This window comes from Hippoglossus stenolepis, chromosome 21 (genome assembly GCF_022539355.2).
Source record: "Hippoglossus stenolepis isolate QCI-W04-F060 chromosome 21, HSTE1.2, whole genome shotgun sequence".
Taxonomy (NCBI): Eukaryota; Metazoa; Chordata; class Actinopteri; order Pleuronectiformes; family Pleuronectidae; genus Hippoglossus; species Hippoglossus stenolepis.
Genome location: NC_061503.1, coordinates 16,280,754 through 16,294,013, shown reverse-complemented (window position 1 = coordinate 16,294,013; position 13,260 = coordinate 16,280,754). Strand labels below are relative to the sequence as shown.

At 44.0% G+C, this 13,260-nt stretch overlaps 2 protein-coding genes and 1 non-coding gene across 6 annotated transcripts in view; 1 reads left to right on the top strand and 2 right to left on the bottom strand.

Annotated features, from left to right (window-relative positions):
- Positions 1–1,850: 1,850 nt before the first annotated feature.
- On the bottom strand, positions 1,851–1,921 carry trnag-ccc. The gene has a single exon. It is a non-coding gene; the product is annotated as a tRNA-Gly (tRNA).
- A 194-nt stretch (positions 1,922–2,115) lies between these two features.
- Positions 2,116–6,506, top strand: LOC118100705 (histone-lysine N-methyltransferase PRDM9-like). Its single transcript, XM_035146047.2, has 7 exons — positions 2,116–2,262; positions 2,536–2,649; positions 2,729–2,821; positions 3,227–3,504; positions 3,595–3,662; positions 3,850–4,040; positions 4,186–6,506. Exons 2-7 carry the CDS (start codon positions 2,547–2,549, stop codon positions 6,264–6,266), a joined length of 2,814 nt encoding a protein of 937 aa, XP_035001938.2. The 5' UTR covers positions 2,116–2,262; positions 2,536–2,546; the 3' UTR covers positions 6,267–6,506.
- The window catches only part of ppp1r9bb (protein phosphatase 1, regulatory subunit 9Bb), an 18,961-nt gene continuing 12,081 nt past the window's right edge, over positions 6,381–13,260 (bottom strand). For 2 of the 4 annotated variants that reach the window (XM_035146048.2, XM_035146049.2), the window contains exons 4-11: positions 12,950–13,070; positions 12,148–12,252; positions 10,747–10,879; positions 9,633–9,785; positions 9,463–9,516; positions 9,125–9,354; positions 8,935–9,040; positions 6,381–8,041 (exon numbers count right to left, since the gene is read on the bottom strand). In XM_035146048.2, coding sequence (XP_035001939.1) covers positions 7,991–8,041; positions 8,935–9,040; positions 9,125–9,354; positions 9,463–9,516; positions 9,633–9,785; positions 10,747–10,879; positions 12,148–12,252; positions 12,950–13,070 — 953 coding nt within the window. In that variant the 3' untranslated portion in view covers positions 6,381–7,990. The remainder of the gene's footprint in view (positions 8,042–8,934; positions 9,041–9,124; positions 9,355–9,462; positions 9,517–9,632; positions 9,786–10,746; positions 10,880–12,147; positions 12,253–12,949; positions 13,071–13,260) is intronic. The other 2 variants (XM_047338343.1, XM_035146053.2) reach the window with 2 other exon arrangements.

Below are 13,260 nucleotides of genomic sequence, written 5' to 3'. Positions count from 1 at the left end.
ATTCCTCTATGAAGACTTTCCCTTTTCTAACTTTGCTTTGATTTCACGCTCATTATGCCCCCTGCAGCTTGGCCTGTCCTGGACGAGACTGTGCTGCCTGGTGAAGCTGAGCTGAGGTGGTGGCATTGTCTCACTACGTCACAGAAAAAAAAGGGGGGGGGGGGACACTATTATCCCCAGTTTTCTGCCGACCAAATCAAATTAGCAGCAGAGTGTCCTGCAAGCAGACATTGTCTGAAGTGGGACGTCTTACCCAGTCAGTGCTCCTCATAATCCTTTGTTACTCGGGGCTGCCCAGCTGTTGTGCTGCTGCCGCTGTCAAAGCAGAGGACCTTCCCTCCCATGATCTTCAACCTCCTCGCCCCTAATGATGCCCTCCAGGCACCAGGGCTATAGGGCAGGTGGCGGGGTCAAAGGTCGCCCTGGATGGGACAGACTCCTCACACTCGGACGACCTCACTCATCTCGTTTGATGTACGGCACAAGTTAAAAGTCCAAAAAAGATTTGTTGTTGCTTCAGTGGTGAAGAAGGAGGGCAAATACATGGATCAGAACAGGCTTTATGGGAAAAATGAAGAAAGCAAAAACAACTATAACTGTTGGAATATGAGAAAACATGCTTGAATAAGCAGCTGTGTTTATTATAAATAGAATAAATACTTCAAAAATATGAAAATACTACCATTTTATCTTATTTTAAGTTTTCATGCAATCATTAATCAAACTATAAAAGGAAACCACATAAACTTGCAAAAGACTCTTTCCCATCATTACTTGAATATTTACATGGAAACTCAGATACATTCAGAGAAAACATCTCAAGAAATAAAGAAATAACTATTATTAACTAACCTAAAAGTTAGGCTTAAACGCTGAAATAATAAAGTAGAAAGGAAGTAAAGTAAACCGAAATTACATAAACACCTCCAGCAACCACAACACTGATACAACACTGACCCCTAGAGGAGTTTTGATTAAACATCACATTATTGGATATTGAAAAAAACAAAACACCCCATTGTGTAGTGGTGATAGTTTGGATGACACATTATAATATGAAAAACTTATAATAAACCTCGTACTGATCATCATCCAACAGAAACAACCTCGAACTCATCTGGCAGCAGATCGTGATAAAGGTGTTTCTCTCTCCAGCTCCGGTAGAAAAACGTTTCATTTCCCCCAAAAACCTGAGTCAGTTACCGGGTAGAATCTGGGCACGTCACCGGTGTGAGCTCACCTGGGAACCTGGAGACACTTCCTGTCCCCCGTCATGTGTCCCACTGTGTCTGTCACAGGTTGAGATGTGTACAAATATTATAAATCCTAATGAAGAAATGTGTTGACAGCCTTTGTGTTAGTTGAGTTAGAAAGTCATTTTACATTTGTGTATAAAAACATTTTGCCGACATCAGTATTAGATTTCTAATTTTTTAAAAAGCATTGTCTTCTTCTTTTTTTTTTTACAATACATTAAATAAAAAATATGGACGATACAAATAAAATGTAATTGATTGATTGATTGAAGAAAGAAAGTTTCAGTGCATTTTTGTCCCTCGTGCATTGGAGTGATTTTGTGAAAACTTTAGTGAATTCTTCCATCTGTTGATATAGTTGTTAATATTCTATGAATTAAGTGCTTTCCTAACAAAATCAGGTTATTTAGGTTATTCAGGTACTTTAATTGACATCACATTCAAATGGTTTATATCTTTGGATTAGACTCAAAAAAATTTAGACCATAATACTTCTACCTCATCACCAAGATCCAACAAATATACATCATGATCACTGGAATCGCGAAAAACACATTTTCTTAGAGGAACCTGTAGAACCGGGACAAAAGTAAGTGCGCCGCCCGGGAATCGAACCCGGGTCGCAAGAATGGGAATCTTGCATGATACCACTACACCAGCGGCGCAGATGTACCTTGTTCTCACAGCGACGTTACTTATAATATGGGTAAACAGTAAATGCTCAAAAGGTTCGAATTGTCTTCGCTGATTTGTGTTTTGGTGTTGTGTGATTGTAGACTTGTGTGTGTGTGTGTGTTGTGTTGTGTTGTTTTGACTCGTTAGTGAATAAACAGCTCAGGCAGATCTTGCGTCACCTCTTTTATTTTGGAAAAGAAATGGAAATGTGAGCCCTTACGCTGAAAGGGACATGTAATCACTACCGGGGGGAGCGTCCTCGGTTTTGTGGCGTTTAGCCTGATTGAGCTATTTAGCGAAACAACCCCCGGAACAGAGCCTCTGTGCAGAAGTAGGTGCAAACATGTACTTATATTAATGTAGAAACTGTTCATGCGACGTGTTGTTCTGTGTTAATGCTGCTGCTGCCTCTGTTACAGCAACACTGGGATAAATGAGCTAATTCTGAGCTGTTAGCCTGAGGGTGGCTCCAGCTAAATGTGATGCTAGCTGGGCCACCATGCTAACTTAGCTAGCTGCTGCTGCTGCTTCTTATCTTGTCTTTTTTTTCTACGTGTTAGTGTAAATTCATTCACCCACAGATGTGTGTTGAATCCCCCCACAGAGGCTGCGCTCATGTCGGGCAGGAGCGACGAGGTGGAGTGGGTCGAGACAACCGAGGAGGTGGTTGTGATCGAGGAGTGTTTACCCCCTGATGACAACACCCCAGCAGGCACAGGTTCCCATCTTAGATTAGATCTTAGATGTGATTTCACACGCACACGTGTTTCTAAAATGTGTGTTTTTGTTTCTTGCAGGGATTCCTGTTTTAGATGCAGCAGAAGAACCAGTGCAGACGTTACTGGAAACTGTGGGGAAAGAGGAAACCACAGAGGCTGATGATGGCTTTTGTGAGTTCAAGATACTGGACATACCACTCACACACATTTCACCGTATATAGGTTACACACAAGATCACACAAGGACTTGCACGTAGGGACCATCTACAATCCAAGTCATAAACACAAAATTAATCAACACTTTTATAATCATAAAACATTTATAATCTTTATGAACATCATGTCTGTAAATTGAAAATACCCATTAAACATCCACAGAGATGAAAGGTGGGAAAAGTAAGTGAACCCTCGGATTTATTAACTGGTTGATCCTACTGTGGCAGAAGTAACCTAACAATCAAACACAGCAGCGTAGGTCAGACCTGCACATTATTCAGGAGGAATTGTGTAGTGGTTTAAAATGGACATGTATAAAGATCACTGACTGTATTCTTCTGTTTTCTTTCTATTCCCCAGACTGTGAGGAGTGTCTCCCCCTCTTCCAGGACCAAATCGATCCCGCAAACATTAACGGCCCGTCTTTTATCCTCGACTTTCCCACGAGCGTGGGCGTCCCCCAGAGGGCCCTCCTCACTCTGCCCTATGGGCTGATGATAGGCAGGTCCAGTATTCCCTGGGCCGGCGTCGGGGTCATGAATCATGGACCATCGGTGTCTCCAGGAATGCATTTTGGACCATTTGAGGGGGAAGTGACAACAAGTGAAAATGCACTGGAAAGTGACTTTGCCTGGGAGGTGAGATCAGAGAAGCCAAACAGAGTGAACATGAGTCTTTACTTGTGGTTTAGTGTCATTCTTACAACGTCTTGTTCTCCTTTTCTGCAGATTTACAAAGGAGAACATGAGTTTGAGTACATTGATGCTGCCAGGGAATCACACTCAAACTGGATGAGGTGAAGAACACATCCTCATCCTCATTATACACAATATAAGAGATAGACGGACAGTGAAGGTTGTTAGGTCACTGATACACTTGCTTTTTACGGACATACAGACGTCGTAGATGGTTTGAGTTTCTCTTCTAAACATTTCTGCAATTAATGTGATAATCTGAAATGTTCTAATCTTCTTCACACACAGGTACGTCAACTGTGCTCGTAACAAAGACGAGAGCAATCTGCTGGCAGTTCCTTACAAGGGCAGCATCCTGTACCACTGCTGTCGCACCATACACCCTGGAGACGAGCTCACAGTGTGGCCCAGCGACAAGCTCCTCACCCTCTTCAGTGAAGCTTGGACCCAGATGTGGCTTATGAAGTTAAATTCAGCAGGTACGATCAATCAGTAGTCACAAGAATATATATACAAGTTGGCTGCCTGCATTTCATTGGCTGTTTTCCTATTAATTAGTCATTATTTTCATACGTGGTAAAATGTAGCGTGACAGTAACGTTTTCCTCCTCTTCTTAATTTCAGAGAATAATACAAGTTCGACATCTCAGATCTTCTTGTGCCCCCACTGTCAGCTTTCCTTCACTACAGAGGCCTTTCTCCAGCGACACACAGAATACTTCCACACACAGCCTGCAGGGGGCTGCGCGACACCTGCCGCTGAGGCTGCTGACCCTGAGAATCCCAGTTCCGATGCCGACCCCAGTCCCTCTGTAGCCTCCCTGGTGGTGCTATCTGTCGATCCCGTTGACTCCAAAACATGTGAGGACTGCGGGAAGATCTTCAAGCAGATGCCTCACCTCAGGAGGCACAAACTTTGCGTCCACTCGAACAAGCGCCCCTACTGCTGCTCACAGTGCAGGCGGACATTCAGCCAGGCATCTGGCCTCATCAGACACCAGCTGGTTCACAGGAAGCAGACTGCGCCAAAAGCTCCCGATCAAAACGGTGAGAAAGAAGAGACCTTGACGAGGACGAGTTCAGAACTTTCTAAATCTGCAGATCCACCTGAAACTGATGAAACAAAGGAAATGAATGTAAGTGAGAATCTAGAAGAAGCTATGGATGTAACTGAAACTGAGAATACGTCTGCAGCAGAGGCCGAAACGTCTCAGTCCAACTGTTCAGACTGTGGAAAGAGCTTCAGAAATGACGCGTCCCTCAGAAAGCATAAGATGACTGTCCATGAGAGGCTGCGTCCGTACGTCTGCACCGTGTGTCAGAAGTGCTTTGGCCAGTACCACGACCTGACCCGGCACCTGCGGCTTCACCAGAAACAAAATGAAAGGAAAGAGGCGAAAAGTCAGTCTGCAGAGGAAACGACCACGTTGCCCTTTAGCTGTGCTGAGTGTTCCCTGACGTTCTCCTCGGTGGATTCCCTTCAGCAGCACATCAGTGAGCAGCACTCGGAAAATACCACAGAGGAACTTCAAGACGATGTCGATAACGATCAAAGCCATGACGCTGACTTCATTCCACCTCCCTCCGTGGCTGAATCGGTTGAAGCAACCCAGAAACAGCCCTCTCAAAGGCCTCAGCGACTTGCAGCCAGATCGAGGATTTCTGACATAACCAAGCTCATCGCTCCAAAACGAAGGGCGGACGGCAGCAAGAAGACGCCGCCCGCCAGCGCTCAGCCCGAGAAGAGCTGCACTGAACCAGGAGCACCGACTGTCAGGAACGTGAAGTACAAGTGGTTCAGCTGCAACAGATGCAAACGGACGTATGGAAACCCAGATGATCTCAAAGCCCATAAGTGCACATTGAAGCCGCTCAAGTGTGGTCAGTGTGGGGCAACCTTTAACAAGTCTGGCTTCCTGAGACGACACGAGCAGACGGTGCACGCAAACGCAAAATCGTACCGCTGCGACCGCTGCGATAAGGTCTTCGCTACGCCCAGTAAACTGAAACAGCACCAGAAGAGCAACACATGTATGAAGTATCACTGCACGTCTGAGCCCTTCTCCTGCTCCTTCTGCCAGTTCTCCTTCACCGTGAAGAGCTACCTCATCAAACACATCAAGCGGCACCACCCGGTGGAGTTTCTCTCTCATTGCGAGTCGGACAACCTCATGGATCAGCTGGAGGAGGAGCAGGGGGAGAAGGAGTACACGTGCCCCCACTGCAGGAAGAGCTGCGCCAGCGCCAAAGCTCTCAAGTGCCACACGTGCTTTCAGCAGGTGAAGGTCCTGTACCTGTGCACCGACTGTGGAAAGGGCTTCACCAACCACTACAGTCTGAAGCAGCACCAGCGCATCCACACGGGCGAGAAGCCGTACAGCTGCCCCCACTGCGACAAAAGCTTCTCGTACACGGGGCAGCTCAACGTGCACCTCAGGACCCACACGGGGGAGAAGCCGTACCTGTGCACCCACTGCGGAGAGAGCTTCCGGCAGTCGGGGGACCTGAAGCGGCACGAGAGGAAGCACACGGGCGTGAGGCCCCACAGCTGCCCCGAGTGCTGCAAGAGCTTCAGCCGCCCGCAGAGTCTGAAAGCTCATCAGATGCTCCACATGGGACAGAAAATGTTCAAATGCACCCAGTGCGGAAAGAGCTTTTCAAGAAACTATCACCTCAGGAGACACCACCAGAAGATGCACATGTAATCAGGTCACACAGTTGGTTCATAATGAAGAGTTACAGATGTTTGTTTAATGTTCTGTACATATTATTTAAACTCGAGTTTGTTTGAAGATAAATAATTTCATATACAAGTAGGATTCTCCAATTCAATTTATTCTGTTGATCGAGTCAATCTGAATAAAAGGAAGATGCACATTCACATGAACAAAATGCTCGTTTCACAATGTCAACTTGCTTTGAAATAAAAACCATCTTGACCGTTACTGTTGACCATTTATTCCACAAAACATACAATGCAAAGCATGTGCACTGTACAAGCCTTAATATTATGAAAATACTCATAACCATGCCTTTTTTTTCAATTTGTTAATCTTTGTTTTTGTCGTCATTCAGATCTACTACTTGTTTTACATGACACAGTATAACGTTGTCTATTGAACATCGCTTTTGTAAAGATTTTGTCCTTGTTAGCTTTCTTATTTCGCACCTGGACTATATTATAAATATTACGTAAAATATTTCAGTCTTAACTGAACTATACAAACATACTGGTTTATGACGGTCGTCACAAGTTGACTGGAGTTTCATTTTAAACTGTGCGTAAATTGAAACAGGTAGAAACCTGGCAGTGTTTTCCATGTGCTACACACAGCGGTGTCAAGTGCAGCTGCTGGTTTGTTTTTGTTTTAAATCTGCAACTTTGCTGCTGGTCACGGCTCCGTTAACACCCCAGTCCAGTCATGTTTCTCATATCAGTAGTCCTAACTAATACCAGTTACACAAGTCCTTGACAACATCCATTTTTAGAAGGGGGAGGGGAAAAAAAGAAGATCCATTTTTGATTTGTGGCACAGCAGTTGTGGAGGCTCGTCTCTGTGGTCCTGTTTTTTGTTTTTTTTTGTATTTTCAAAGAAGCGAGGGGTTGAAACTGGAGGATCGGTCGCTCGTTACTGAGTCTTTATGTGTAAAAAATACACAAACACTTCTGAAAGGTAGGCAGCAGGTGGTTTTCAAGGTTAAGTGACAAGACCCCTATGAAGGTTGGGTTACCGTTTGTACAACTTCAAAAAAAAAGAAAAACTAAAATCCAAAAAAAACGTCTCGTTCCCGTTTATTCCTCCGTTCCAGTGAAGCACCTGGTGTGATGTCTTCTTCAGTGCAATCTCCGTCCATTTTACACGTCTTCGTCACATAAAATATACACAACAATCCTCAATCTCATTAGTTTATATTATGTTAAATGTTATACACATAATAAAAATTTTTTACAAACCAAATTGATTGTTAAACCACACAGTATCACATCTGTACAAACTCAGAAAAGAAGAAGAGGTCACGAAACTAGTCGAAAGAAAGAGAGGAGTTTGTTTTTTTTGGCAATTAAAAAGCAACAGCATGGTCTGTCACCAAACGACAAATTAAAAGGATTAAATACTGAACTTATAAAAAAAAGGAACATTACATCTAGAGCTCAACAGAGTCTGTATTCGTTGATGATAAAGATCCGTTCTTCACGTTCCCATTCATGTTAAACAGAAAAACAATGTTTCCAAAGGGTGAATACAAAGCCTGGGCTGGGGGGGGAGGAGGAACACATATACAGTATGTGACCGGAAACCAAGCTCAGGTTGGAGACAAGAAATACCCTGCGGTTCATTGCAAGTACTACAACACAATCGTCTACTTCATCTGCTGAAGTTCTGCTTTTTCGGAGACACACGACGGAGAAGAAGAAGAAGAAAAAGGCTTATAAAGGTTCAGATTTCAGCTCCTCCACCCGGCACTCGAGGTCGGCCACCTGCAGAGGAGACGCACACACAGTCAGGAGAAACGTTTATATACAAACTGCACTTAAAGTAGGGTTTTGATTTATAAAACAACTACATCAAAGTTTGAACATGGTGCATAACGTCACCCAGTGTTTCAAACCGTCTTGGACTCTACGTAGAGTTTTCTGGAGTCATCTGGAAAGCCGCTCTCATTTCTCAAATCTATGTTAAAACTAAACCCTAAAACCACCATCGGTTAAAACACAGAGACGTCCCTCCTGCTCCTTCATGTCCTCAGACACGTTGTCTCAACACCGGTCGCCTCATACAACAATTGTGTCACAGAAGTGCGTGAGCTGCTGCTGCTACTGATGTCGAACACCTTTTTAATAACGTTAAATATATCTGAATTTCTTTTTTTAGACAAACACTTTGACTAAAATGTGTGAGTCACATCAGGGTTTTAATAACCAACACCACAAAGTGACTAAATATGTTCCTCTGGGGGTTGTGGTTATCGCTGGAGCTTTCACCTCATCGCACAACTTATTTTAAAGCTTGTGGAAATGTCACAAGATCTAGTGAAGAAGAGCTGTCGTGTCAAGTTGTTCTCACAAGTGCTGCAAAGTAAAAACACCTTGAGCTGAGGCTGAATTCTAGCAAACTAATTTAAGAAGTGCACAGTCAAATATATAGATGAAAAGTACCTACAATAATGTTATGTTAATATAACCAAATATCTTTTTCTTCCCGTTATGATGCATCAACTACCTGGTACACAGTGTTAGGTTGAATTTGATATCTCTCTCTCTTTGACTGTCCATTTGCATGTAGTTTATTATTTACAGAGTTGCTCATTGACTATATCTATCTATATATATAAAAGCTACGTGCCGGGTGAAGCAGCCTCGGTCTGTGTTACCTGCAGTACCTGTTCTTGAAGCTGTCCTGACTCCTCTTTCAGGAGGGAGGCCTCCTCCCCAACTTGTGCACAACGCTGGGTCTCCTTCTTCAAATACTCAATCTCCCTGATGAAGGCAGGACATGACACATTAGCTCAACTCAAATTAAACACATATATATCACACAACTCTTTAATGCCAGCTTCTTACTTCTGCTGATATTCCTTGATGAGGCGTTTGGCTTTGCTGTACTTGCGCTCCAGGGCCTGGTACTGGGACTGCGTCTCCTTCAGGTGCTCGTCCACCGCCTGGCACAGGCTCTGAGCCTCCATCCAGTAGCCCTCCAGCTTCTCCATGCGCTCCTTGTTCTCCTGCAGCGTCTGCTCCAGCTGAGCCTTGTCCATCCGCCAGCGCTGCTTGTCCTGCTCCGCGTGGTGCAGCTGGAAAGTTAACAGACCTCTGAGCTTTGAAATAATCCTTTGGTACTAGTATTAAATGTTATTTAGTATAAGATATATAATAAATATCATCTAAATTGAACACCTTACCTTTCTTTTCAGCTGCTGGATCTCAGCCTGCGTCACAGCATGTTTTATTTGGAGCTTTACAGCAGAGAGACGACATGTTTAAATACACGTGTTAATTTTAGGTACATGAGAGGAAACGAGCTGTGATTACATGTGGAACGTTCCACTTGAATCAGGAGACGTCCGCTCACCTCTTTGTATTTATGGGCCAGTTTCTCAGGGTCCGTCTCCAGGGGCGACATGTCCTCGTTCTCTGCCAAGTCGAACACCTCGATGGCGCTGGGATACGGCGGACTGACCTCCTCGTCCTCGTCCTCCTCTTCATCTGTGCCATACTCGGCGCCCTGCAGGGAGGAAGGTTACAACAGAGGTGATGGCCACCATCTCATAACCAAGGTCGTGCAAATGTTGTCTGTGTAATTTTGATTGTTTTAACACCTAGAATGTTTGTACTGGAGAAGAAAACTACTGTTTCCTGACATTTACTTTTTATTGCTCATAAAATAGGAAGTTGCTTTAACGAACAGATTTCTGACATTACAGTATGAGGACACTAGATGGTGCCAAACTCAAAAGAGCAGACTTGTTCTTTCCATTATACAACCGACTGCTTTTCAAGAACCACCCACCACCCCCGTTCATGAATGGGGAAACTTCCTCTCTATCACCATAATGAAGCTACTTGTCCTTTTCTGGACTCGAGCTCTGTTTCAGTAAAAGAAAAAGGAGAGAAATAAAATCTGAGACGCAACGATTAACAAAGCAAGCGTCCTCCTGCGTCACAAAATTTGAGTCGTCCTGATTTGTCCCCGTTTTGGAGCTCAGCTTATGGTTTAATCAGACTGATACTACACGCTGGACGGACAACGGCGTGGCTTCGCGCCAGAAGCACGCACGCGCACACACACACACACACAGCCACACCAGACCGAGTCGCTTCTGGTCACAATGGTGCAGAGTAACATTTCATAATCCTGAAGGGGAACCAAGGACACGTGTGGCCAACAAACGATCGCAAAAAAAACTTAAACTTTAACACTATTCAGCGAAGCCTTTTGATCTGTTGCCAAGAAGCTTATGCAGGACAAACGTTTCATATTCTCACTCTGAAGGTTGATAATGTATCCAGATAAATGGATTAAATCCCCCTATCAAAACAACTGAGCTGCAAAACATTCATGCTCATCACAGGCTTTGTTTTGTTTTTTATTGTCTTGTAAAAATCTCCAGAATCAGTTTTGAGAATCAATTGCAGGAATACGTGTGTGTATGCGAGCAAGTGGCGGGGGAGGGGTCAGCACTGACCTCCTGTTCGTCCATGTACTGGTTGTAGCGCTGCTCCATCATCTCCCTCTGCCAGCGCTCCTGCTCCAGGGTCTGCTGGATGAGCTGGGCCACTTCGCTCTGCTCGCCCGGTTTCTCTCGCCCGATCACAAACCTGGGTTTAAAAAAAAATAAAAAAAACACCATTAGAACAACATCCCCGATAAGCCACTAAACCCAATCATGTTCAAAGGGCCAAGTCCTACATCTGACATGGTATAATACTGCATGTTGCATGATAAATAATACATGACGACCACTGTTTTTCATATATAATATTCTGCTTAGAGTGTTAACGCCGTCAGGAACGTGCGAGCTGTCTGACTGCAGAACAGAGCTTCCTGTTCAGAGGTAAACAAAGGCCGTCTCTGTGTCCTCGGCCTCGTCTACGATTAAAATCAACTCTGGTTCATTATAGAGGCGACATGTTCCTGAATCTTTATCATATATATATATAGACGGTAAAGCAAGGGAAAGTGCAGTGAATCACGATGAAGACGGTTATTAAGCTGCAGCCTTTCAATTTCTGCTGCACCAGCGGGTAATTAAATGTTCACCAGCACACTTCCTGTTTCTGTCTATTCGTCTCCCTGATGGTTTTTCTTTTTCCGTTTTTATGAATAGGACCAGAGCCCTGTGGTACCTCTCACCACCACTGCAGCGGATCCATAATGGATGAGCCATCTATGGAGGCCTCTGATCTTCACAAGTCACACAACACTAATAATTACAGCGCTGACCACCAAACCCTGAATTATGAATGAGCTTCGCTGACAAAAGCAGCACAAAGGGAACAGTCCGCTCCGCCCAAAACGCCAGAGAGGCTACAAATAGACCTCTGGCATTTCAAATCAATACTTTGGATGCCGGCTGTGTTTATTCCTGATATTCTCTGTGGCCTTAATATCTGAATGTGTCCAAAAGGAGCTTTTTAAACACTGAAGGGTATAACCAGGACCCCGTGAGACGAGAGATACACATCTACAGTCTGAATGGGCAGGATGTGGTAGAAGTCAGCCCGGCGTGTAAAGACCGACTCTGGGTTGATATCAAGAGGAAACCACCTCTTTGAGCAAGAATGCTGTGTGTCACTGAGGCAGTGGAACTAAATGACGTTGATGTAGTCACAGCTACGGCTTTAAAAAAGGGATAGTTCACAGAAAAATGAAAAATTCTCTCATTATCTCCTCACCACTATGACGATGGAGGGGTGGGTGAAGTGTTTGAGTCCACAAAACACTTCTGGAGTTTTAGGGGTAACTTAATTTGACTAAAGAATAACGATATAACTATAAAGTTTCTACACTGGTGTTGAGGTTGTTTGTGTCTCAGGTGGATCAGTGTTGTTGCAATGAAAGCACGACTGGTTGGAGGAGCTCTTACTTGACGGTTCCTGAGGTGTTCCTGAGTACAGTGGCGGCAAAAGTCTGGGTGACTCCGACCAAACTGGTCCCGTCCACCTCCACGATCAGATCGTTCACCTGGATCCTGCAGGAGAGCGCCAAAGGGAGAGATTTAGGATTTTACAGTCACGGGGTTCAACTGTTATTCAACCGAGTGAAACCTCTTTATACAGACGCTCCCACACAAACCGAGCTCCATTTATAAAGTCCTCATGCACGGCAGGGAGACGCGTTTGCAGTTGGCGAGAACAAAAACGAGACCGCGAAGCATCCACTCCTGGAAATAGCTCACCTCATGTTCACGTGTGTGTGCAAAGCAAAGGCTGAAGACAGAGTTTGAACGAGGGCATTTCATTTTTACAGGAAAGTGAATTTTACAAACCAAAATGGGAACAGACTGCTGGTAGATATCAGAGAAGCTAGTTCAGTAAACGTCTTTAAAAGAAAACATTTGTATTTACTTCAGCCTTTAACTAGATCTTGCACTTGACTACACCTGCATTTTTTATTTTCATGCACAATTCTTATCACTTTCTTTCTTTTGTTTTTATGCATCTTTAAATTGAATTACATTTATTTTACTTTCTTTATTTCCTTTTCTTTTAAATATCATTTTAACATGTTCTTATGTTACTTAAAATATGTTCTCTTACATGAATGACATGTTTTTTTTGTTTGTTTTTTATTGGTATTGTATGTAAAGCACTTTGAGCTGCATTTCTTTCTATTATTATTATTATTATTAATATTATTATTATTATTATTATCATCATCATCATTACCTGCCATCCCTTTGTGCTGCTCCTCCGTCTGTGACCGTCTTGACGAAGATGCCCAGCTTCTCCAGGCCCATGTCCGCTCCTGCACCCATCCCGATGATGCTGATGCCGAGGCCATCGCCGTCTGAAAGAGAGCGAGGAACGCCAGGCCTGCCGTTACCACACGGTTATCCACGTTTGACAGGTTTGGGGTTAAATTACACTGTGATACAAGTCTGAGGCGGTGACTTCATGTGGGTGTCATCACCATCGAGAGTTTGGCAATAACTTGAGGCTGGTGACTAATTTCAAACGTGTGCTGGAAGATTGTAATT